The 27,703-nt window shown below is 35.2% G+C and overlaps 2 protein-coding genes and 1 pseudogene across 2 annotated transcripts; all 3 read left to right on the forward strand.

Moving 5' to 3' along the window:
• Window positions 1-2,067: 2,067 nt before the first annotated feature.
• Window positions 2,068-3,012, forward strand: LOC134375435 (olfactory receptor 5D16-like). Its single transcript, XM_063093865.1, has one exon. It carries the CDS (start codon window positions 2,068-2,070, stop codon window positions 3,010-3,012), a length of 945 nt encoding a protein of 314 aa, XP_062949935.1.
• Window positions 3,013-15,072: 12,060 nt separating this feature from the next.
• LOC134376535 (olfactory receptor 5D13-like) lies at window positions 15,073-16,032 on the forward strand. The gene has a single exon (XM_063095047.1). The coding sequence runs from the start codon at window positions 15,073-15,075 to the stop codon at window positions 16,030-16,032; it is 960 nt and encodes a 319-aa protein (XP_062951117.1).
• A 5,350-nt stretch (window positions 16,033-21,382) lies between these two features.
• Window positions 21,383-22,332, forward strand: LOC134376536 (olfactory receptor 5D13-like; annotated as a pseudogene).
• The last annotated feature ends 5,371 nt before the right edge of the window (window positions 22,333-27,703 follow it).

A 27,703-nucleotide genomic window follows, 5' to 3' on the forward strand; every position in this document is an offset into this window, starting at 1 on the left:
ACCTTAGTCTTCAGTTGAATTCAGACAGAAGAAATGCTGAAATATACCAGAATCAAGTTAATAAAAGCAGGAGTTATGAACTAAAGCAGTATATGTGTCCCTTTTTCCTCTCACTGAAAGAGAGATTTGGCAATATCTGGAGACATTTATGATTTCATGACTTTGTGGGGGTACTGTGACTCTCATCTAGTGGGCAGAAGTCAGTGATGCTGTTATACATGATACAATGCACAGGGTAGCTTCCCATGACAAAGAATGGTCTAGCACAGAGTATCAGTGCTGCTGAGGTTTAGAAAGCCTGAAATAGGGCAATAAGAAAGAGTTTTATAATATTGAAAATGTACTGGAAAAGATGTCTTCACATTGGTCCTTAAATCCTTGGATATCTGGACATATAGGGCCATTGAGAGCTCTCAGTGTTGCATGAGACCTCAGACCATTAATGCTGGAACATCTAGAACCTATTTCTTATACTGCAGAACACGAGATGTCTTTACCACAAATGTTAGTCTGAGTAGTATGTCTTCATTAAAAGGGGAGAAGACTGATGGAATTTCTGGAGTGAGTGACTTCTCGTATTAACACTCGGACAGCTCCAGATGAACCAGGATGTTTTGGTTGCCCTAAGGTTCTCAGTTGTACTGCATATAGAGTAGCCAGATTTAGGAAACAGATAACCAAGATGCTGAATTAAATTTAAATTTTGCAATTCTTTTTAGTATGATTTGTCCATGCAATATCTAGGATATTCTTATAGCAAATCATTCATTATCTTAGATTCAAATTTAACTGGGGTCCTGTACTGTATCTGACAACCCTACCTGTGCATCGATTCAAGAAATCCCAGCATTCTCTCTATTAAGAACACTTCTCTCATTAATGTCATCAGAATGTAATGACTCCTAAAGATTCCCATCCATAGCCTTAACAGGCAACAGAGGGAGGGAATGAGTGTTCTAAGTGACATACAAGGGGAGGAGAGAGGGGCTTAGGAAAAGCAAGTTTTTTCGGCAATATGTATGTTTGTCTGTTTTTTATCATACTTATTCCTAAATGGTGACAATGTGTTAAACATTCCATTCTCTTTATTTCATCTCAGCATGAATATTCAGAACATCTGTGAAGCCCTCAACACTTTCACTAAACTAGTTTTCATAGTTTTATAATATAAAGATTACCTTAAAAGTGATCAAAAGTTTTAGCAAAGTAAAGTATGAAAATGTGATCTTCACGAAGTAAAATGTTAAGATCTTTGTCTATTATGCAGATCAGAGCCAGGCATAAAAAGATGGATACAGCAGTGGGAGTCAAGGACACTGGGTTTGTTGCTCACCCAATATCTATTTGTCATTGGGCAAGTCATGGCTTTATCAACTTTTTGTTTGCTCACCTGTAAAATATGGCAGTTCAATTGGAATCGTGTTGAAAACCATAAGTTATTAACTTGAATGTCTGATCTATTTAGTCAATAAAAATAGTAATGATTAAAATGCCAAACCAATTAAACTACATATATGTATATGTATGTGTGTATATATATATATGTATATATATATATGTCATATACTCTTTTGGTATATGACAATATATGCACATATCATTGTTATATAGGGAATAGCTACAATTATAGAAGTTAATTGAGGTGCTTTCACTTTTCATTAATAACTGTAGGACCAATATAATAAATCATTTTATTTTTCTAGACTTTCCTTTGCAGAATTCATGAAGTTAAATGAGTTAAATGTTTCACATTAGGATTTGATTACATATTACCACACAAATTGGTTAAGTTAATAATTATTGCACTTGTTTGTTTCTAAAATTACACTTGATACACATGGTAGAATTAATATTGCAATATTTGAGAAAGTGACATTTACTAGTAATTCTATTTCTAAAAGTTTAGTTATTCCTGTTCTGATAATTAATACCTATGAGTATCATACAAGATATCTATTTTGTCTCATCTTACGTTCTACAGAGGGAAGAGTTACACGTGGTCTATGTGTCAATCACTTTGTATATTTTATTACCAAGACAGATTTTCAGGTTGCACCAAAGGGAAACATGTTTCTGGCAGAGAGAAATGTGTCTTCTGAGGCCACTTTCACACTCTTGGGCTTCTCAGACTATCCGGAACTGCAGGTTCCCTTGTTCGTGGTATTTCTGGCCATCTACAGTTTCAGTGTAGTCGGGAATCTCGGAATGATTATGATCATCAAAATTAACCCCAAACTGCACACTCCCATGTATTTTTTCCTCAGCCACCTCTCATTTGTGGATTTCTGCTATTCTTCCGTCATTGCTCCCAAGATGCTGCTGAACCTAGTTGTGGCAGACAGAACCATTTCATTCTCAGGCTGTATGGTGCAGTTCTTTTTCTTTTGCACTTTTGTGGTCACTGAATTGATTCTATTTGCTGTGATGGCCTATGATCGTTTTGTGGCCATTTGCAACCCTCTGCTCTACACAGTTGCCATGTCCCAGAAACTCTGTGCCATGCTGGTGGTGGTATCATACCTGTGGGGAGTGGCATGCTCCTTGACACTCATGTGCTCTGCTTTAAAATTATGTTTTCGGGGCTTCAACACAATCAATCACTTCTTCTGTGAGTTATCGTCCCTGATGTCCGTCTCTTGCTCTGATTCTTATCTCACCCAGATACTTCTTTTCACTGGTGCCACCTTTAATGAAATAATCACACTGCTCATCATTCTCACGTCTTATATGTTCATCGTTATCACAGCCCTGAAGATGCATTCAGCTAGTGGGTATCGCAAAGTCTTCTCCACCTGTGCCTCCCACCTGACCGCCATCACCATCTTCCACGGGACCATCCTCTTCCTCTACTGTGTGCCGAACTCCAAAAACTCAAGACACACAGTCAAAGTGGCCTCTGTGTTTTACACAGTGGTGATCCCCATGTTGAATCCCCTGATCTACAGTCTGAGAAATAAAGATGTCAAGGATACAGCCCTCAAGATAATGGACAGAAAATATTTTTCACATTGACTGCATCCCTTTTTTTTTTTTTTTGGTTATTGCAGAAGGAATTAATTTTTTTAATGAACTGTGCATCAAATTTTATTAAAAAATAGATTTCAAAGAGAGAAAACATTTTACAATGGAATAAATATATGATTCTTGTCAGAGAGACTACACTTGGCTCATCTTGATCAAGCAGAGAGGATGAACTACCTTGAATTTGACTTTGCCTATAAAGTCTTAACAATATGATGTAGTTCATTGAGAGTTCCAAAAAGCATATATTAGTGTGGACAATATGCTGGTGTAATGAATAAGTGTCATAAAGTCTACTTCTCTCATTTCTTGTTTTCTGGTCGTAGGTGCTAAATTGAACAACTGATTTTGTGTTGTAAATATGATGAAATAAATGGCACTTGGGAAAAGTTAGTCTCACCTTCTAGGACTTAAAATATAGTGATCTCAGTAAATACAGTAGGATTGGTGGGAGAGGTACATTAATATCACTTGGGATGTAGGAGGGATTGCTTCAGAATTGTGTGCTATATTAACTTGGCCTTGCAAATGGTCCTGGTTTTATGAGAAACAAAGAGAAAGAAACAAGTTTTATTCAGGATTTAAAAAAACGAAAAAAAAACAATGTTCAGGAAGTGATTATGTATTATTAAGTAAATGAGTCAATAAATATTCTTGAGTTAATATTTTATATCATATGCTTGAAAGGTACATTGTTAGGTGCTTGAAGGAACGCACACTTGAATAAGATGTTGCTAGTATTCTAAATAATTTTAAGACAGAGTTTCCATGTAGGGGATGAATGGATTTATAAGATGTTTTGAAATATTAGATTTCTTTATGGAATACCAAAAACAGGAATAGAGATGATATGTTCACATTCAACATTTCTTTTTTTCTTCTTTGTAAAGTTTCAAAGGGCAGGGTGAGCAAGGATATATGAAAATTCTCTTCATCAGAACTCTCTAGGCAATCTTTGTAAAATAATGGAGTTGTTATAGGTATTGAGAGCTGATATCCCTTGAATGTTGTTGTAAATTAATTGCATTTCTTATTGTTATCTACACAGACACATGAAGATCAAGACTATTGTGTATATTATGAAGGTTTGGTATTTCCCTAATAAGTATAATATTTATAAGAGATGCTTACAGACACAGGTAACAAAGATGGAAATGTGATAATATGTTATTTATCTTTTCTTTCATCTCTCCTATCATAAATTTTACTTGAGTTCCTTATATTCTTACTGTGTTCTCTACTCATTGTGTCTTGATGAAACTTCCAAATTAAGTGAGAAATGATCATGGGAAGAAATTCTGGATGTTTTGGGGAAGGAAATTGAAAACTGAGCAATATTTTATATAAGTTCAAATAAATGATTTGCAATGGTTTTATGGTTATAAATTTATGATAAATTATAATCACCTTTATTCCCCAATTAATTTTAATGATTACCAACATTGTATTATATATTCACAAATAAACTGTCTTCTACTTTACATTGCTACTTTCTTATTCTTTAACTTATCTAGAATAATGGTAGAAAAATAATAGCAAATTATATCAGTCTTTATTGGAAGCAATAAGGAATAAGTGATTTTCGAAGAGGAAATCCTTATTTTTTCTCCCTTGCACTGCAAAAGATGATTACATTTTCATTAACTACAGGAGAAAATATCTTAAATTTTATTCTGAGAAAATAGAGTGCATACTATTCATATGCTCTTATCAAAGATTTATAATTAGTGGGTGAAATAATTAAGACAATAATTTAAGGATTGAATGACACAGGCACTAACATTTTCAATGAATACTGGTGTAAAATTCTGTTTTCTTCATTTTCAAACTTCAGATTTCAAATGATGCCCACTCTTACCACTCCCACTTAATATAGTATTGGCAGTACTAGCCAGAGCAATAAGGCAAGAGAAAGAAATAAAGGGCGTCTAGACTAGAAAACACAAAGTTAACATCTGTCCCTGTTTGTAGATGACATGAACATAAATATAGAAAAACCTAAAGAATTTACCAAAAGTGTCATAGCTGATTAACAGTTTTAAGAATGTTGTAGAATACAAAATCAGTACCACCAAATCAGTAGCATTTTTATACCCCAATAACAAAGTTGCAGAAAAAGATATCAAGAAAACAAGCCTATGTACAATAGTCAAAAACAAAACAAAACCAAAAACCCTAGGAATCAATTTAACCATGGAGGAGAAAAATCACTACAAAGAGAACTGCAAAATGCTTGTGAATTAAGAAAAACAAGACACAAAATAGTGGGAAGACATTTGGTGCTCTTGCACTGGAAGAATTAACATTGTGTAAATGCCCATACTATTCAAAGCTGTCTACAGATTCATTGCAATCCCCATCAAAATACCAATGACATTCTTCACAATAATAGAACAAAATGATCCTAGCTTTCATATGGAAAAAGGAAAAGAGACACTCAATAGTCAGAGCAATCCTGAGTAAAAAATAATAATAATAATAATGCCAGAGGCATAACACTAAGTGACTTCAAATATCTTACAAAGCTATTTTAATCAAAATGGCATTGTACTGGCATAAAAACAGACATATGGACCAATGGAAAAGAATGGAAAACCCAGAAATCAACCCATATACTTACAGGCAACTTATCTTTGACAAAGGCAACAAGAACAAACAGGGAAAAGACCACCTCTTCAATAAAGTTTGTTGGGAAAGTTGGGCACATATATACAGAAGAATGAAACTGGACCTGCAGTTCTCATCATATACCCAAATCGACTCAAATATATTTGAGACTTAAGTATAAGACATGAAACCATAAATCTACTGAAATAAAAAATAGGGGGAACCATTTAGGAAGTAGGACTGGGTAAAGATTTTATGAGTGATACACCAAAAGAACAAGCAACAAAAGAAAAAATAAACAAATGGGATTATATAAAACTAAAAACTTCTGCAGAGCAAAAGAAAGGATCAACAGAGAGGAAAGACAACCTATGGAATGGGAGAAAATATTTGCAAATTGTACATCTGAAAAGAGATTAATATCCAGAATATATAAGGAATTTGCACAACTTGACAGTGAAAATAATATGTAGTCCAATTAAAATATGGTTGAGCAGTGAAAAAACAAATAATCCAATTAAAAAATGGGCAAAAGAGGTGAATATACATTTTTCAAATACAGACATACAAATAGCCAACAGGTACATGAAAAAATGCTCAACATCACTAATCGTCACGGAAATGCAAATCAAACCACACTGCGATATGATCTCATCCCAGTTATACTGTCCCGAATTAAAAAGATTAAGAATAACAAATGCTGGTGAGGACTTGGAAAACCACACTGAGATATCATCTCATCCCAGTTTTATAGGCCAGTATCCAAAAGACAGAAAAACAAATGCTAGAAAGGATGTGGAGAAAGGGAAACCTCCTATTCCATTGCTGGGACAGTAAAATAGTAAATCCTTTATGGAATAAAGTATGAAGTTTTCTGAAACAACTAAAAATAAAACTACTATATGATTTAGCAATCCCATTTCTGTTCACATACCCAAAGGAAGAGAAATCATCATTTTGAAGGGATACCTGCACTCCCATGTTCATTGCAGCTCTATTTACAATAGCCCAAATATGGAACCAACTTAAGTGTCCATCAATGGACAACTGGATAAGGAAAATGCGGTATATACACACAAAGGAATACTACTCAGACATAAAAAAGAATGAAATTCTATCATTTGCAATAACATGGATGAGCTTGGACAAAATTAAATTAAGTGAAATAAGCCAGACATAGAAAGAGCTCTGTCACAGGTCCTCACTCATAACTGGGTGCTAAGAAGGAAAGAAGGAAATAAAGAAGGAAAGAAAAGACCACAATAAGACATTGAATTTCAGAAGGAGAGAATCAGTGTATGGTTACTAGAGGTGGAAGGAGTGAGGCGGAGAGCAGTTGAGGAGACATTGGGCAGGGGCACAAAGAGTAATTACCATTTGTAATAATGAATATGCTAATGATATTGATTTGAGCGACACGTGTTATATACAGGTGATGGCAGTCAATACTGTATGCATAAAATACTTTTAATTAACATGTTTCAATTAGAAAAAAAATAAATGTATCTTTGTTAGGTCCTACAGCTGGTCTATGGAGCATGATAAATTAATTAGTATAATTCATTTTTTTTAGTAATGCACATCTTAAAAGATATAATTTTGAAAATCTATGTAATTTGTAGAATTTCCAATCAACTTAAAAAATAATTCTTCCTAAATTTAATCTAGAATAAATTCTTATTTATATTGCTTAAACGACATAGGTTTCAGCATCCTTAAATTTGTTTATACTGAAAAAGATGAAAAAAAATTGTTTTTTTGTATTTTTGTAATAGCAATGTCAACATTTTTTTTCACACCACACATATAATATGTTAAAATCTCTTGAGACCTTATCACCAATGAATATATTATAATAGTTTTAATATTTGACTATATATGTTCATGTCCATTTTTTGTTTTTGTTGGTAAATGTGTATCTGGTAATCTCCTTTTTGGCAAGTGAAATTGACAGATAGTCATTAGAAATATTAACTTTCTCAGTTTCTCAGTTTATAAAAACTTGTTAGCATGATTTATTAAATGAAAATTTTATAATCCTATTTTAATTTTATTTAGTTGAATAATCCGATTTTATCAAACTTCTGACTTAAGTCGAAGTGGAAGAAACCTAGAAAGAGTTTTGTCCCAATATTATGGCACAAAAACTGATATTTTTGTATAATTAGATAATTTGAAATATTAAAATTATTCTAAAAACCATAAGATAGCAGAGGTCATTGAGTAAACAAACAATATCCATAGAGTAATTAGTTACAGAATTCCATTGCTGGATAAGGTAAAATATCTGGAGAGAGGTCCTCCAGATGTTCCTGTGCAAAGGAAAGGCCTAAAGCTTCAAATGAATTAGGCATCCAGAATCTTTGGCAAACCAGTCACCACCTAAAATATAAAGCAAAATCAGAGGAATTCGTTATGTGGTATACTGAGGTAATCACAATATTAGAAGAACTGAAGCTCCACTCAACTTGCACACTTAATGCTGAGCAAGCAAAGGAAATGAATTGATCACCAGGAAAAATACCATTTCTTTGGTTTCTATTATCCTACAAATTATATTCATTCCAAAACAAAAATCACAAGGCATACAAAAATGTAGGAGAGAACAACTCTCTATGAAACAGACAAATGAACAGAACTACATCAGATAAAAACTAGATTATAGAAATATTAGAAAACAATTTAAAATTACTACAACTTCTATGGACTCTTGTTGGAAGAGGTCGACAACATACATAAACAAATGAGGAATTTCAGCAAAGTCTTGGAAACTATGAAACATAATAATTTAAAAAGTTAGAGAGGAGGAATGGTACCACCATGAGAGGGAGGCCCTAGGCAGAGAAGCACCCTGGGTAGAACCAAACCACCCCTGCCATCTTGCTCAGCAGGCAGGAGAGCTGGCACTGTGATAGGGAAGCTCAAGGTAGGGAAGTGTCCCAGTCAGCCCCAATTTACCCCACCAGCCAGTGCCGGAGCTAGGAGGAGCACTGCCAACAGAACAGGGAGGCTTGAACCACTTCCACAGAGGTGATCCAAAACCACTGCTACTACTGCTTCTATTGCCACAAGTGCAGCTTGCCACTGCAGTAGCAGCTGTGACCACCATGCAGGTGGCTCATCACATACTCAACTGCATTGACAAAGGAGAGTCACTAGAAGAACCTAGAAATAGAGGAGGAAGTCTTTCTCCTCAAAGTCCACTCCCGAGAAATAGAAGAAGCAAGTAAGCTACAAGATTACAAGAAATCAATGTCGAAATACGAGAAAAATGAAAATTTCAGGAAAATATGACATCACCAAAGGAATATAATAATTCTCAAGTACCTGACCTTATGGGACAGGAAACCTTTGAAATGAATAAAAAGGAATTCTGACTAACAATCTTGAGGACACTCAATGAGATAAGAGAATACTCAGTAAGACATCACAATGAAACAAGAAAAAATATCCAGGACATGAAGGAGGAAATTCACAAAGAGAATAACACCTTGAAAAGGAATGTAGTAGAACTCCTGGAACTGAAATCCTCATTCAATGAAATAAACACAACCGAGAGCTGAAGTGGAATCTTACAGCAAGCAGAAGAAAGAATCTCTGATTTCTAAAAAATTTTCTTAAAAAAAATAATAATAACAGGTAGATGAAAATAGAAATTAAAAAAGGGAAAAATATTTTTTTTTAAAAAAGGAGAAAGTATATGAGAGCTAGCAGACAAACTTAAGCACATGTACATTGGTATCATGGGTGTTCCAGAAGGGGAGGAGAAAGGTAAAGGCATTGAAAATCTATTCATTGTTATAATAATGGGAAACTTCCCAAGTATAGTGAAATACACAGACCTTCAGATCCAGGAAGCTCAAAGATCCCCACACAAATTCAATACAAAAGTATCTCCAGGACACGATATAGTCAAACTGGCAAAGCTCAAAGACAGAGAAGGAATCCTAAAAGCAAATGAAAAATGCATCAAGCCACGTATATGTGAGACCCCCGTCAGATTAATAGCAGACTTCTCAACTGAAACTCTACAGAGAAGCAGAAAATGGGATGCATGGAGGTGGGAAAAGCCACGATGAGAGAAAGAAACTGCTCCAACAGTTTCGAGCTTCCGTCATTTCAAAACTGGAGCTAGTGATTAAATGGAGCAGGAGCTGGCAAAAGCCACAGCTGTACCCTTCATATGAAGTTGCTTGGAAGTGGCAGTGGACAAGAGGGTCTTGGTGGCCCCCAGGACAGCAAGATGAGTAATAGTGTTTTCATGGGCACATAGGAGCAAGGAGCCACAACAACTGAAGATAAGGAGTCACATTATAATAATTCTTATTATTAGGTAAGAATATAGAACTGCAAGGGGTGCAGTTTGCTGAAAACACTAAAGTCCAAACCAGAGTTTCTACACAACCCAGGTGCACTGAATCTCACAAGAGCCTGAAATACCTATAAGGTCAACCAATAAAATCTGAGCTGCACCTCAGATTTTACATTCTTTGATGTTGTTGCAGAGCAGTTGACAGAGATGGGGAGAGAAGAAGAGTGAAGGAAATAGGGTTGGAGAAGAAGGAAGAAGGAAGGGTGGGGTGAGGCCTGTGGCACCCAGGGAATCTGCAGCAAAGGAGCAATTTAGCTCAACCACAGAGCTCAAGTACTGGTCCCCACAGGAAAGCCCCCCCATTTTATAAGTAAGAAAAAGAAAAAAAAATTAGTTCCAGTGCAGAGTTTAAGTGATTTGAACAGCAAATAATCCAACACAGAAATAGAAGAAAAAACAAAATCCCCACAGACCAGAGACAAAGCTTGATATTAACTAGTAAAGTTATCACATCATCAAAGAGCACCTGTAAAATCAAGGAGGACTGGAAGACCCTTGGGCTACCAAGACAGGGCAGAGGCCCTGGGGGACCTCAGCCATGCACCCTGACACAGCAACCAGCCCAGCAACAACCACCAGAGGAAGCACCCTGAGCTCTCCCAAGCCAGGGCAGTGTGGGGCTGAGGGACTTGACCACAACCCCTTGACACATGTAACCAGCACAGAAAGCCCCTGGGCTCTCCTGAGCTGCAGCAGTGGGTAGCCAAGGGCCTCAGCCAACCACAACCCTTTGAAACATGTAACCAGCACAGTGATGACAACCAAGCTGCCACAGGAAGTGCTCCAGGCTTCCAATCTGGAGCAGCGTGGTGGCAAGGGCTTCAGCCCCACCTCCCTGCCATGTGTACCCAGCCTGCCCAGCAATGACCAAGACACTGCTGGAAGCCCCTGGTTTCTCATGAAGGAATGAGGTGGGTGCCACAGGCCTCACCCCACCCTTCCTTCTTCCTTCTTCTCCAACCCTATTTCCTTCCCTTTTCTTCTCTCCCCCTCTCTGTCAACTGCTCTGCAACAACATCAAAGAATGTAAAAAAAAAAATAATATTAACAAATAAATAAACTTAAAAAAAGTGGAAAATAAAATATAAAAGCTAGACCGAACTCTATGCTGTCTTCAAGAGGCTCACCTAACATGGAAAGACACATACAGACTAAGAGTGGAGGGATGGAAAAAGATACACCACACAAATGGAAACCAAAAACAAGCAGGAATAGCTACTCTTATAAAAGATAAAATAGACTTTAATCCAAAATCCATAAAAAGAGACAAACCTCATCACCTAAAGCATAAGGGACATGAAAATCAACTACAACGTCTATTGAGAAGTTAAAATACAAAAGGGGAAAAAAGCTGATAGAAACCACAAATATCATGAAAGTTTAAAAATTTACATAATATTATAAAATAAATAACTGGCTATGATTTTTCTGTAACAGTATTATCCCTATATTTTTGGCCGCACACTCTTTGACCATCTTTTCATATGACAAGTACATAATATTATTTGTTACAGAGAGAACAGAAAGATAATCCAGTGTTTCCTCTTAAAAACAGAGACAAAGAAAGCCACTATATAATGATAAAGGGATCTATTCAGCAAGAAGACACAACAATGATTAATATAAATTCATCCAACACTGGAGCAACCAGATATACATGTCAAGTACTACTACACATAAATAGATACAAAGCCCCCTGAAATAAGTGTGGGGGGCCTGTGCACCCTTCTCTCAGAGCTGTAGAGATCTTCCAGGAAATGAATCAACAGAGAAACGCAGGATTTAAACTACAGCTTGATCAACTACATGAGGGAGAGATCTATGCGAGTCTGTTAAAATTAACTGGGAAGTATTTCTTTCTGTTCAATCCACAGAAAAATTATGCATGATGTTAGAATTCAGTGAAAAATAGAAAAGGTTTTTATTTCACAGAAAAGGTTTCAATTATGAATTCAATTTCTCTAAGATTGGTAGGAAGATTAAAATCTCTATTTACTCTTGAGTCCATTCATTTTGTTGTTTCTTTTAAGACTTCATCCAGTATATCTAAGTATTCAAATTTGCTGATACAATATGCTTCATAATAGTCTCCTTCTAAAATTGGCAGGATCTATAATGATTCCCACTTTTCATTACTAAAATTAGTTATTTTTGCCTTATCTCTGTTGTTTTTTCTTTGAATAAATATAGGAGATTTTAATCAGTTTTATCAGTTTTCTCAATGAACAATTTTGGATTTGTTTATCTCTTCTTTTATCTTTGCTATTTACTCCATTAATTTCTTCTGGCTTCTTTTTCTATTTATTATATTTTATTTCTTCAGATTTTTTTTCTTTTATTTTGCTGAAACTACCCATCACTTTCTATCCAGAGGCTTTTTATTCTGGTAGCATGAGTGTGTTTAGTCATGTATAGGCCAACATGGAACCTCCAGAAATGGGTCTCAATGAATGATACTTGTAGAGAGTGAATAAATACTTCTACTTCATCATCTCTAGATGGGAAAAGCTAGAGATAGGTTGTTCACAGTCTTTCCAAGGTGCCCAGTGTGGCTAATATGCTAAGCTAAGTTGAAAACACAGCATTGATGAACAGATTATTTTTTGGACACCTGCATCTTAATCTACATGGACACCTCAATCACATCATATCAGGGGTACATGATGTGCACATCATATCACTGCTGATGATAATTTTATCTTGTGCCTTATGTAGTGTTTGCCAGATTTCTCCACTATATATTTCAGTACAAAAATTAAACTGCAGTTAACATGATACCAACTACTTAAGTATACTTATTTATTTATTTATTTATTCTGATTTGGTAACTATTCCGTAATGTAGTCTTCAATGAACATGTATGATTTCAGCAATTCAAAACTTAACAGCAGTTAATGGAAGAGATATGGTGAAGTAATTATCCCTAATAATTTAGAAAAATGCGTCTCTCACAATGACACCAGACACAGTGTTTCAACAAATTGTATGTTTGGAGGCCCATTGAGGGATATCCCAATTACAATTCCCTGAGGTCTACATCTCCATAGTCATGGGGACAGGTATAAAACCCAGAGTTAAGCAGAGTAATGACTGTGTATTCAGCCTTCAGTTTTTTCCTTGTACTCTCTGAGATTTCTTATGTCCTGAAAATGAAATCCTGTTTTACCGGCACCTTCATTGAAATGTACCACCGCTTTCGTTGCCAATCCCAAGCCTGTTGCTATCTTAAGGAATGTTTGATTACTGGGAAGAAAACTGCCAGAGGTTCATTAATTATAAAAGGAAATTCTCAGTAAATTAATCAAGAATTTCTGGTTTCAGGTTAGTTTGTCTTTTGACATCTTTCAACTGAAGTGGAAAACGTGGAGGGCTAGTTCGTATAGATTACTCTAAAAATTCCATATGTCTCTTTTTATGTGCAGGGACATTTTAAATTTTCACCAACAAGGCATGAAGTATTTATTAGAATTAAATTTATATTACAGAAACTGGCAACAGTGGAATCAGTGATGTAAAATGGAAAAATGTTGCAGAATATGGGGTATTGGTAGATGTTGAACACCCCTTGGCCTGGTTTTGATTTGAGTACAAGTCTATTTCTAACCATTGGTGGTAGAAAGTTATTTGAAATTGCCAAGGCTTAAATATCAAGTTTTTATCTGAGTATCTTTTTGTTATTTACCTAATAAGTGTGCCAAATAGCCAGAGTAGTAATTGCAGGATTTACTAATATGATAAAATGTTGAGGGGGATTCATTTATTAAAAGTGTGAACAATAGTTAATGTTAAAGTGCATATACCTGGCCCACTTGCTACTGGAAATAATATGCTCGTGATAAATGCTTTGTGTCGGGTTGCTTATAGTTCATGTAAAGGTAGAAACTCACGGGGCTGAGTCAGGAGTCCGAACTTGTTCCAGGTAAACCTGAGAAGTTGGAAGAAATTATACATGCGTTTCTGCTGCAGCCTCGTGTCTATATCTTCATTCCTTCTGCTTCACTCATTACAGGACCATTCTTTTTATGTCCTCCCTCCTTTAACCCCTTATCTTCCCTAAATTTGCCAAATCATAAAAAAGGGATTTTTTTTATTGGTTAAGGAATGTGCAATTTTAATTGTGTAATTTTTGTTGTTTAGCAGAACATATATTTTTACGAAAATATTGTTAATAATATTAAGGTAAATATATATATATATATACATACACACATATGTATATATATCAGGATATGTATATGTATATATCAGAAAGGATAACCTAAAGCATGTTAATAATCAGTTAATAAAAATTTTATTGATTATCTTTATTTAATAAATAATGTAAGTTAAACAAAATGTTAATAAAAGACACATAAAAATACAGTAGGTGGCAATGTGCATTGTGGAAGGTTTTAATGGACAGTATAAAAACAACTAATTGATCAGATTCTGTCACAAACTCTGAAACACTAGACAGAAGCTATGGGCCAGGTAAATTTTGAGAGTCATCCCAAGTCTTAAATTCTAGGTTTATTTGATCTTGTATTATGCCTAGAAAAGGTAGAAAATGCAAAAAATATTAATACTAACATTCATGCACCACCAATCGCAGTGTCAAGCCATCTTATTGATCTTTAGTGTCATTCTTAGAATGATGACAAGGCTCTTTGTGCTTCTGTTCTGTCTCTCTTGCCTCCGTTTTGTATAATATCCTTTGAACCATTAATTTCTATTCCTGTTCTATATGAACAATACTGGCAAGTGCTGATTTTCAACCATAGCATAATTACTATATATTTTCCATACCACTAGTTCTCACCCTTTAGCATGCATCAAAATCACTTGGAGGCCAGGTGAAACTGCGAAGTGTGGGCAAGATTTGGAAGTCTCATAATGAGGCTGCAGAATTTGGAATCCTAAGAAGTTCCAGGTGCTGCTGCGGCTGCTGTTTGGGGACTGCACTTTGAGAGCCACTCTTCTGTGTCACTCTTCACAGAAACACTTGAAGCCTCTTTCCTGTCTCTGTGTCTCATTTCTGTCTTCAGTCTGCTTTCCACAAATAACTTTTTGTTTTATTTTATCCAACAGGAATCATGACGTTATCTGAAGGAAATCAAAGCAGCACACTCACTTTTACTCTCATGGGTTTTTCAGAATACCCAGAATTTCGGGTTCCACTCTTTCTGGTTCTCTTGTCCATCTACACAGTCACTGTGGTGGGGAATTTGGGCATGATAATCATCATCAAGGTCAATTCAAAACTCCACACAATCATGTACTTTTTCCTGAGTCACTTGTCCTTTGTAGATTTCTGTTATTCCACCGTAGTTACACCGAAACTGTTGGAGAACTTGGTTGTGGAAGACAGAACCATCTCTTTCTCAGGCTGCATCATACAATTTTGTTTCACTTGCAGTTTTGGAGTGACAGAAACGTTCATGCTGGCAGCAATGGCCTATGACCGTTTTGTGGCTGTTTGCAACCCTTTGCTCTATAGCACTACTATGTCTCAGAAGCTTTGTGCTCTTCTGGTGGGTGGGTCTTACACATGGGGTGTAGTGTGTTCCCTGACACTCACGTATTTTCTTCTTACACTGTCCTATTGTAAGTCTAGCATCATGAATAATTTTATCTGTGACCATTCTGTTATTATCTCTGTCTCATGCTCAGACCCCTATATTATCCAGATGGTGTTTTTTACTATTGCTATATTCAATGAAGTGTGCAGCCTGATGATTATTCTCATGTCATATATACTCATTTTCATCACTGTTCTGAAGATACCTTCTGCAAGTGGGCGCCGAAAAACCTTCTCCACCTGTGCCTCCCACCTGACTGCCATCACCATCTTCCATGGAACCATCCTTTTCCTTTACTGTGTTCCTAACCCTAAAACTTCTTCACTTCTAGTTAAAGTAGCTTCTGTGTTTTATACAGTGGTGATTCCCATGCTGAACCCATTGATCTATAGCCTTAGGAACAAAGATGTGAAGCACACATTCAAAAAATTAATTGTCACCAAATTGCTTTCTTACTCCTTATGCTATTTTTAGATTTATTCTATTTATCAAAAAGTGGTTTACTATGTTACTGATTTCCCAACTCTTACAGTGCAAGTGGTGATTCCAATTATTTAATCAACTGATTATTGGTTAATAAAGCGTTATGAAAATCGAGTACAATGTATATTGAGAAGTTAAAATTAAAAAAATTAGATTATCGGTTAATATATTGTTGGCAGAACAACATTATGATTATCGATAGTGTGTTTGGGAGATTTGTGACCTTCTTTCCCCTCTCCTTAAAAAGTGATTTTCCTAGAAAAGGTCGATATTCTTTCAAAAAGAGCTTTTGCTGTAGACATATTAAGGGTAAACACAGGAGTCAGGAAAAACATAGAACATCTTGTCACTTTAACATCAGGAAATTGATTTTATATATATATATACATATATATGCACATACATACATACATATATACATATGTAATTGTATGTATTTTCATATATATAGTTGTGAGTATATATAGTACATGATACAACATACATATACTTGGTAATGTCCACAGTCTTCACTTGCATTGTGCCTTTGACCACCTTCTCATAATACCTAAATTATCATTGAGAATTAGACTAATGAAGTATAATTTTCCTCCCATGTAATTGTTGTAATTTAATTCAAGCTTAGGGGTGTAGTTTGTTCATTAAAAAAATGGTTTTCACTAGGCTATTGATTCTGAGAAAAGAAAGACTCTACATATAAGTCAGTGTCTGGTCAGGATAAGAGAATAATTACTCTTGGATTTTAAACAGAGGGAATTTAAAACAGTGATTTATCGTAAGTAAATAAGTGTGGAATAAAAGAGGATAAGAGAGGTCTTCCTTCAATTAGTAAAGGAGCCATTAAAATTCTCTTGCTGGACAAACAAGGTTTTGATAAGACTCAGTCCACCCCATAATTTATTCCTTTTCCTTGGATGTGGCCCTGCTAAGCTTTTGATTGAGGCCTGACAGGTGTGTGCCCCTCCCAGATCTGAAAGGCAGATACATAGGGTAGAGATATAGAGTTCTACCTTCTGGAAGTTTGACTTTTGCATTTTCTTCTGGTACTAAATACAACTTAAAAGACAAACAGATATTGTGAGGAGGAGATGGTCAAGCTTTTGTGGAAGCTTGCAATTCCCTAGTCAGATCTTATCTCCTAAACATCATGAAAATTCTGTAGAAGATGTCAACCTGCCTTTCTGGTCCAGATCTCCAGCATTCTGTGCATGATCAGAACTCAACAAATGTCCTGTGGCAGAAGCTGTCATGAGTTTTCAGTTTCTTTTTTTGTTTTCCAGCTTTATTGAGGTATGATTGACAAATAAAAATCATGTATATTTAAGGCCTACGGACTGATGTTTTGATACATGCATACATTGTAAGTTAATTAACGCAGTCAAGCAAATTAACATATCCATCACTTCACATAATTACTATTCTTTTGTAGTGAGAACACCGAAATATATTCTCAAAGGAAATATCCAGAATGCAATATGTTATTACTAATTATAGTTATTATGCTGTACATTTGGCCTCCAGTGCTTATTTATCTTATAATGAAAATATGTTCCATTTGAGCAATATTGCCCTCCTCTCCCCCATCTCAGTCCCTAGCAACCATCACTCTACTATCTGTTACTGTGAGTTTGATTTTTTAACAAGAATCTACATATAACTAATATCATGTGGTATTTATCTTTCTGGGTCAGGCTTATGTCATTTAGCATAATATCCTCAAGTTTCATCTATGTTATTGCAAATGGTAGGATCTTCTTCTTTTGGAAGGGTAAATTATATTCCATTTTATATGTAAATATACCTCTTTTAATTTATTCATTCATTTACTTATGGAGACTGGTTGTTTCCACATCTTGACCATCGGGAATAATGCTGCAGAGAACATGTGAATGCAGATATCTCTTCGACATACTGATTTTATTTCCTTTAGATATAAACTCAGTAGTGGGATTGCTGGGCTGTATGGTAGGTCTGTTGCTAATTTTTTGAGGAACCATCATACTGTTCTGCGTAATGACGTCACAAATTTACAGCTCCAACAACAGTGTACAAGGGTTCTCTTTGCTCTATGTACTCACCAACTCTCACCTTTGACTTTTTAATCACAGCCATATTGACAAGCATGAAGTGATGTCATATTGTAGTTTTGATTTGTATTTCTGTGATGATTAGTGATTTTGAGCATATTTTCATAAGCATGCTACCATTTGCATATCTTATTTGGAAAGATGTCTATTCAGGTCTTTTGCCCATTTTTTTAGTTGTGTTAGTTTTTGTTGTTGTTGTTGTTGTTTGTTGGTGTTTTTTTTTTTTTTTTCCTACTGAGTTGTATGGGTTTCTTTATATTTTGTACAGTAACCCCTAAACACATATATGGTTTACAAATATTTTCTCCCATTTCATGGGTTGCCTTTTTATTTTGCTCATTGTTTCCTTTGATGTACAGGAACTTGTTAGCTTGATTTATCCCCATATGTTTATTTTCTCTTTTGTCACCTGTGCTCTTGGTATCAAGTTTAAAACATGATTGCCAAGTCCAACGTCCAGGAGCTTATCCCCTACATTTTCTTCCACAAGTTTTACTGTTTCGGGTTTTACCTTTAGGCTTTAACCTATTTTGAATTCATTTTTTTAATTTTTTTAAAATGTGGTTTAAGAGATGGGTGTCTTTCTTCTCAAGCACAAAGGGAATATTCTCTAGGACAGATCATATTTTAGGCCACAAAACAAGACTTGACAAATGTAAGAAGATTGAAATAATATAAAGTGTCTTTACTGATCACAATGCTATTGAACTAGAAATCATTAATAGGAGGAAAAGTGGAAACATCACATAAATGTGTAAATTTAAACCCTTCTGGACAACCAGTGGATCAAAGAAGAAATCAAATGAGAAATTAAAAAATATCTTGACAAGCAAAAATGTAAGCACAACATACCAAAATTTACAGAATCCCCTAATAGGGAAGTTTATAATGATAAATGCCTACATGAAAATTTTAGGAAGATCACAAATGAACAACCCAAGTTTACACCTCAAGGAACTTGGAAAAAGAACAAACTAAGATTTAAGATTCCTTAGTTTTCAATTTATCAGTAAATTCTTTTGTGTCTTCCAAGCTCTGTTGGATTCATTGTTTAGCCATTAGTGACCCTTTGCAAGGGCCAAGTCCCAAATTCTGCCTGGTTAAAGAATCATAAAACGTATGCAGTGAAGGAAATAGTTAGTGACTGTCAGCTCAGCAAGGAAGGTCTCTTCCCTCTTTGGAATTTTAGTCACTTCCAGGAATTTCTTTAAAATATAATTTGAGCAATTTACCTTTTTTTTCAAATTGCCAAATAATAATTGCATATATTTATGGGGTACAATGTGATATTTTGGTATATGTTTTATTCTGGAATGATTAAATCAGGTTGATTAACAAATTCATCACATAACTTATCATGTTTGGGTTGATAACATTTCAAATCTATTATTTTCACATTTTTGAATTACACAATCCATTTTTATTAAGTGTAGTTACTGTTCTGTGCAGTAAATCATTAAAACTTATTTCTTCTGTCTACCTGAAACTTTTTACCAACATCTCTCCTTTTTTCATCTCCCTTCCTCCCCAGCTCTGGTAACCAACACTCTATTCTGTATCATATGAGTTTGACTTTCTTAGATTCCACATACAAGTGAAATCATGCAGTATTTAAAGGAACCCTGGTACACTGCTGGTGAGCATGTAATTAGTACAGCCATTTTGGAAAAAAAATATGGAGGTTTCTCAACAAAGCAAAAATAGAATTAGCATATAATTTTGCAATTCCAAATCTGGGTATATATCCACAGGAAAGAATTTACAATCAGTAGGTTGAAGAGACATCTGCACTCCCATGTTTATTTCAGCATTATTCAGAATAGCCAATATATGGAAACAACCTACATACACATGGGAAGATGAATGGATAAAGAAAATGTGTGTGTGTGTGTGTGTGTGTGTGTGTGTGTCTGTGTGTGTGCACGCATGCACAATAGAATAGTATGCAGTCTTTAAAAAGAAAGAAATGTATTTTGCAACAATATGGATGGGCCTGTAGGCTATCACAATTTCCCTTTTTAAAAAGTTGCTGTAAGAGAAATCTTGGTCTGTAGTGATCTCCTGTACACTACAAGAGGAAGAAGACTGTGATTGACTCTGCAGTGAAACAATGAGTAACAAGAAAATAACTTATTTCTAAAATCAATATTAAATGAGTCTTGTGGTTATGAAATGTTTGTGCATAATGTTTATTCTTTCTCAAAATAACATTCATAAATATAACAGAGATTACACGCTTCAAAACAAGATAATCACACATGTAGCTTTAATCAAAAGCCTTCTGCAATACCTACATCAGCTATGTTCCCATCACATGAAATGTGGAGGCTGATTAGGGAACCACTGGTGGTTATTACCATGATCTCCAGCTTAATCTAAAGAAGGCTTGGACAAAGCAGCACATTTTATCTTATTCTTAAAGTCAGGGATTCAATTTTTATTTAATAATATAATACACCTAGTGAAGTTGATAGATTAAAAAATAGTAATGGAAAGTTAAAAGATAATGAACAAGCCATCTAGATGGGTATGTTGAGAGCATCAGAGACACTAAGAAGAGTAGGGAACCTGTCAAAATTACAACTTCACCACTGAACCAGATTGCTACTCTGTTGCAGAATAGGAAGGCAATTATCACAGAAGTGTATAAAATCATTAGAAAGCCTGAAGATATACCAAGCTGTATTTCCTTCAACTCAAATATATAAGTATTTTAAAACTCAGAAATTCCTGTGTTGACTCATAAAAATGACCTTTTCTAGCATCCTCAGAATGAACATTGTAATTATGGTGGCACCATCTCCTCAAAGGCTTTACCTCTCCTGATCCTTTCTTTACAATTTTTAGTGCTAAATTTGTATTCATTGTTAAAGTAATGTTATCAAAAAGTGCAAACCTTCAGAATGATGAAACTCTAGAAAGCATAATTTCTATAACACTTTGGAAGAGTTTTCTCTCTATCTTAAAGAAAACTACATCAATCAACTTCAGCCTCTCAAGGATCAACCTCAAAACCAGCTCATCATTAAGAATCTATCTAACCTCAGACAATATCCTTAACATACACCTCAATTTCTTCACAGAAAATACGGGGCTACTTGTTTTGCAATGTATTGTGTTACTTGGAGTTTTAAATAAATATGTTTAATATTTTAGCATGATGCCCAATGCAGTGTAAATGTTGCATGAGAGTAGTTGATCATTATCATTACTATTTTCATTTACATTATTTCAGATACTCTCCAAAAACAAGCATGCTGCCAGCGGAAGGAAATCAGAGTTCTGGAGCCATGTTCACCCTTCTGGGCTTCTCAGAATATCCAGACCTCCAGGTGCCCCTCTTCCTGGTATTCCTGAGCATCTACACAGTCACTGTGCTGGAGAACTTGGGCCTGATCATTATCATCAGGATCAATCCCAAACTCTACACCCCCATGTATTTTTTTCTCACTCACTTGTCCTTTGCTGATTTCTGTTACTCCACTACAGTTACTCCCAAACTGCTGGAGAACTTGGCTGTGGGAGACAGAATCATCATCTTTATGGGATGCATCATGCAATTTTTCCTGGCTTCCATATTTGTAGTGGCAGAAACATTCCTGTTGGCAGTGATGGCCTATGACAGATTTGTGGCCATTTGTAACCCTCTCCTCTACACAGTTGTCATGTCCCCAAAGTCATGCACATCATAAGTGGCAGGGACCTACGCATGGAGTATAGTCTCCTCCCTGACTCTTACCTGTTTCCTCTTGGCATTATCCTTCTGTGGGTCTAACATCCTGAATAATTTTGTCTGTGAGCACTCAGTCATCGTCTCCGTCTTGTGCTCTGACCCCTCCATCAGCCATGTGCTTTGTTTTGTCATCGCCATATACAATGAGGTGAGCAGCCTGGTAATCATCCTCACTACTTATATTTTCATCTTTGACACTGTCATGAAAATGCCTTCTGCTGGTGGGTGCCATAAAGCTTTCTCTACCTGTGCCTCCCACCTGACCGCCATCACCATTATCCATGGAACTTTCCTGTTCCTCTATTGTGTCCCCACTCCAAAAACTCATGGCTTACGTTCAAAGTAGATTCTGTATTTTATACGGTGGTCATTCCTATGCTCAACCCTTTGATCTACAGCCTCAGAAACAAAGATGTGAAAGACACAGTGAAACAATTTTGTTGGAGATTTATGTTCCCAAAAGGAATCTGATTTATTATATTGAGGATAATTTAGTGCTTCGACTAGAGATGATGATTCAAATGATTTAATCAACTCATCAGTCAGATTTTAAATCTCTTATAATAAACCAGTTATTTGATCACTTCAGCATTTAGTAAAATACCTCTGAACAGTATGCGAAGTAACACAAGTGTCGTGTATTGAGCAGTGTCCCCTAAATTATGTCCATGTAGAACCTCAAAAGTGACCTTACTTGGAAATAGGATCTTTGCACTTGTAAATAAGGTAAGGATCGAGATTAGATTATAGTAAATTAGGTTGGACCCTAAATCCAATGAGACTGTCCTTATAAGAGACAGTAAAGGACAATACAGAGACACACAGGGAAGAGGCCAAACGAAAATGGAAGCAGATTGGAGTTTTGCTGCCAGAAGCCAGGGGCAAGGAAGGATTCTCCCCCATTGCCGTCAGAGGGAGTGCAGTCCTGCCAGCACCTAGATTTCAGTCTTCTGGTCGTGAGAACTGTGAGAAAATAAGTCTGTGATTTTATGCCTCCAATTTGTCATAATTTGTTGTGACAGCCCTAAGAAACTTATGCAACAGGTGAATATTAGATCATAAAACCTATAAATCTTGACATATGGTAAATAATTTTGAAAATATTCCTTAATTTCATTTTAGCAATGAGAATGTCAGGGTTGCAGAGGAAACCTGAAAAGCCGTACCTGGGTAAAAACATGGAGTAGAGTACAGTAGAATTCGTAATGTGAGGGGGGGGCATACTATCCCTGAGATTCTACCAAGTTCTTTGTGCCTTTCTTCTGTACTTTTAATATATATACAAAGAGATGTTAAACATGATGACTCTGAATATCAAGTAAAAATGTTGATTTTATGTGAAGTTCTTGGAAGATTACCAGGGAAAATCATTGAAAAATTCAGTTTTTAATGTCACGAATCACACAAACTGTGTCAAAGTTGTTTCTCCAAATTCTATTTACTAACACTGTGAGTATCATGATTAAATTTAGAAATAGTCTGCATAATCCTTGTTTTGCTTTTTATTGTTAATCTCTAGTTAATTATGCATTTTTACCTGCAATGAATAGTTTTGTTTGCTAGTAATATATGGCATGGTTGTAACTGCTTTGGCAGATATACAGATGTCCTCCAAATTTATTATTCATGAGTTTGGTTTAAACCAGTGACTGACTGAGTTAGAAAAAAAAAAAAAAGAATTAAAGCATTATCTCTGTTTCTCTCTTGCTAATTGTGGTTTGTTTCACACAGATTTCCCAGGACATGAACTGTATTGGCACCTGAGATTATGCACTACATGAATTAATTAAATATAAATTGTTTCTCCAGAGTAAAGGTGTTCATCTCAAATAAAGCTTTTAACTTTATGCTGTGTTATGAATGTATACCACCAAATCTTGTCTTATATTTGTGAGCCAATAGACAATTGTAAAACATGAAATAAACCAATATTTTCCTTTTAATTTGCCTTAGTTTTAAACCAGGGATGACACATAACTTTATCATAATTCTGGGCAATTGCTAATATACTGTATCACACATTTTCCGAATAATGCAAAACATAGTTTATTCAACTTGTCAAATAAAAGAAAAACTTTCTGTTTTAATTCTACCATGGAGGATTGTGTTTCTCTGTGTGTGTGTAATTGTGTGTTTGTGTCATAGTGAGTGTCTTATTTGAAGGATACAGAGTATATACACACCCTGTGACAGATTAAGCATTATCAATCATTACCTTTTGAAATGACTTAGTTTATTAAATACTTTGTGATACATTTGGCTTGAAAATGGAGAAAAGATGAACTCTATGATCTTGGGTTTGTGGATAGAAGAGAGAAAAAGTGATAAAGGACAACATAGAAACTGTCAGGAAAAAAATGCTTGAATATATTTACTTGTTTATTTTTCATTTAGCAGAGTATCTTACTAAATCACCAGAATTTCCATCAAATCAAAGGTAATGAAAATCAGTGATTATCCTCCTTTAATATATATGCAAATCATATGGGGGTTTTGTAAAATTAGATTTTGGGGCAGTGGACCTGTGGTGGGGCGCAGGAGTCTGCATTTCTGTCAGACATCCAAGTGATGCCACTCTTAGTGGCCCTTGGAACACTCTCTGAATAGCAAGAATCTAAGCAAATATCCATTTTTACTCGGGATAATATTCAACTGGAGTAGACTCATGTCTGATTGAGTCTGGAGTCACTAGAGACCTTTTAAAATGAACTCCTTATTTCTCCTTTCTTGCATGGGCAATAACTTGGTTTTAATTTTACAATTTTAATAATTACACAAACTTTTGAACAAGCAATTAAAAAAATTAAACATTTAAATTAGAGAAATTATTTTTTTTTTATATTTGTACAAATTGTTATATCTTTCTCCTTTTAAATTATTTCTTTGCATTTTTTAATTCTTGCTGAAAAAGTTTCTGCATTAACGAGCCAAGTGGAAACTAGTGGGACAGGAGGAGAGAAAGGCCTCTGCTTTACACAGATGCCATGTCCGAGGCTGTGCTTCATCCACCTGGCTGGATGGTGCACCTGTGTGTATAACCTGTTTCCTGATCTTCATCCTCTCATTGGACTGCCTATTGTAGGTCCAATGTGTTTAGTATGAATAAACTTTTGGCATTTTGGATTTTGTTCACTTCATCCAAATTGTGTTATTTTTATTTCTTATCTTCTTAAGACAGTTTTCATGAGTTAGGAAAGCTCGTATTTACCATTTTTTAGCGTTCAGCTTCAACTATTTCCTAAAGACACTTTCTAGCCATGGGCATCAGATCCTTCTCTGCCTGTGTTTCCAACCTCACCAATATCCTTTCTCTCTAGTGTGCCAAAATCTCCTGTGCAATTGTGAAAGTAGGCTTTGTGTGTCATACACCATGCTGAATGCACATGAAGTACAAAATGTGAAACAGCCTGTGCAAAAGTTAGTAGACTCCAAACTATTTTAGCACTCAATGCAATATTATTAAAAATATATATTTCTACAAAATTGTGTTTCTATTCAAATGTCTCATTCACAAAGTATCTTTCTATGAAAAACTAACATTATGTGAAAGTTATTTCCTACCCTCTAAAGCTGATCTACATTTTTGCAGTAGTAGATAATATTTTTGTTTTACAAAATTCATATATTAGTTATTGTTTTTAATTAACACATAATAATTGTACATATTTATGGATGGCAAAGAGATATTTTGATACATAACATGTGTAATGGTTAAATAAGGGTAATTAGAAAACCCATTACCTCAAGGATTTATCATTTATTTTTGTTGGGAACATTCAAAAACCTCTTTTAACTGTTTGAAAATACACAATAAATTGTTGTTTGCTATAGTCACCTTACAGTGCTGCAGAACACTAAAATTTATTCATACTATTTAGCTGTAATTTTGTATCTTTTAAACAACCTCCCGCTCCCACCCCCCCGTTATTACTAGCCTCTAGTAACTGGTATCCTACTCTCCACTAGTGTGAGATTAAGGTTTTTAGCTCCTTGTACAAGTGAGAACACGTGGTATTTATCTTTCTGTGCCTGGTTATTTCACTTAAGTAGAGTCCTCCAGGCTCATCCACGTTGCCTCAAATGGCAGAATTTAATTCTTTTTTATGGCTGACTAGTGTTTCATTGTGTATAAATGCCACATTTTCTTTATCTATTTATCTATTAATGAACACTTAGTTAGATTCCATATCTTGGGCTAACTATGCAGTGAGGATGGGGGTGCTGATATCTCTTTAACATACTATTTTTCTTTCATTAGGATAAATACCGAGTAGTGGGATTGCTGGATTCTATGGTATTTCTACGTTTAGATTTTGAGGATGCTCCAGCTTGTTCTCCTTAATGGCTGCACTGACTTACATTCCTACCAGCAGCGCGTGAGATTCTCTGTTCTCTGCATCTTTGCCAGCTCTGTTAGTTTTTGTATTTTTTATAGTAGTCATTCTAATTGGTTGAAATGATATCTCATTGTGGGTTTGACTTGCATATCCCTGATGTTTAGTGATGTTAGCATTTTTTTATATCCTTGTTGGCCATTTGTATGTCTTCTTTTGAAAAATGCTTGTTTAGATAATTTGCCCATTTTTTGGATCAGATTACTGTTACTATTTAGTTTTGAGCTGTTTGATTTTCTTGTATATTCTGAGTATTAATCCTTAATTGGGTGAAAGTTTCCCAAATGTTTTCTTCTATTCTGCTTGTGTTCTCTTTACTCTGTTAATTCTTTCCTTTGTTGTGGAGAAACATTTTAGTTTCACATAATCCCATTGGTCTAGTTTTGCCTTTGTTGCCTGTGCTTTATGGTCTGATCTGTAAAATCTTTGCACAAACAAATATCCTCAAGAATTTGCTCTATGTTTTATTCTAGTAATTTCATGGTTACAGGTCTTATTTTTAAGTCTTTAATCCATTTGATGTCAATTTCGGTATACGGTGTGGGAATTGGGTGTAGCTTCATTCCTCTGCATATGAATATCCTGTTTTTTCAGCATCATTTATTGGAGTCTGTCCTGTCCTGAATGTATGTTCTCTGTGCCTTCGTCAAAAATCAATTACTGTAAATTTGTGGATTTATTTCTGTGTTCTTTTTTTCTGTTCTGTTCCTCTATGTGTCCATTTTTATGCTGATTTAGTTACTACGTATTGTAGTTTATTTTGAGGTCATATAGTGTGATGCCACCAGTTTTACTCTTTCTTAGGATTGCTTTGGCTATTTGGGGTCTTCCGTGGCTCCATACAATATAAATTTTAGCATTTTTCTAATCGATTTCTGTGAAAAATGTCAGTGACATTTTGATAGATATTGAGTTGAATCTGTAGATTGCATTGAGTAGTATGATCATTTTTACTTTATTAATTCTTTCAATCCATGAACATGAGATGTCTTTCCAAGTTTTTGGTGTCCTCTTCAATTTCTTTGATCAGTATTTTATAGTTTTATTTGTGGTATCTTTCAACCTCTTGCCTAAATTTATTCCAAGCTATTTTAATTTCTTTGTGGCTATTGTAAATGGGGTTTCTTGATTTCTTTTCAGCTAGTTTCCTGTTAGTGTACAGAAATGCTACTGATTTTTGTATGTTTATTTTGTACCCTGCAACATTACTGAATTGTTTTACCAGTTTTAAAGAGTTTTTAATGAAATCTTCAGGATTTTCTATATATAAGACTGTGTCACCTACAAATAGGGATAATTTTATCGTCTCCTTTCCAATCTGGATGCCCTTTATTTTATTCCCTGGGCTAATGGATCCGGCTAGAACTTCTGGTATTATGTTGAATAACAGTGATGAATTTTGGCATTCTTGATTTCTTCCAGTTCTTAGAGAAAACATTTTCAAGTTC

Source organism: Cynocephalus volans, chromosome 4 (assembly GCF_027409185.1).
Source record: "Cynocephalus volans isolate mCynVol1 chromosome 4, mCynVol1.pri, whole genome shotgun sequence".
Lineage (NCBI taxonomy): Eukaryota > Metazoa > Chordata > Mammalia > Dermoptera > Cynocephalidae > Cynocephalus > Cynocephalus volans.

Coding starts and splice junctions, on each gene's coding strand:
- LOC134375435 (XM_063093865.1), top strand. CDS start 2,068: ATGTTTCTGGCAGAGAGAAATGTGTCTTCTGAGGCCACTTTCACACTC.
- LOC134376535 (XM_063095047.1), top strand. CDS start 15,073: ATGACGTTATCTGAAGGAAATCAAAGCAGCACACTCACTTTTACTCTC.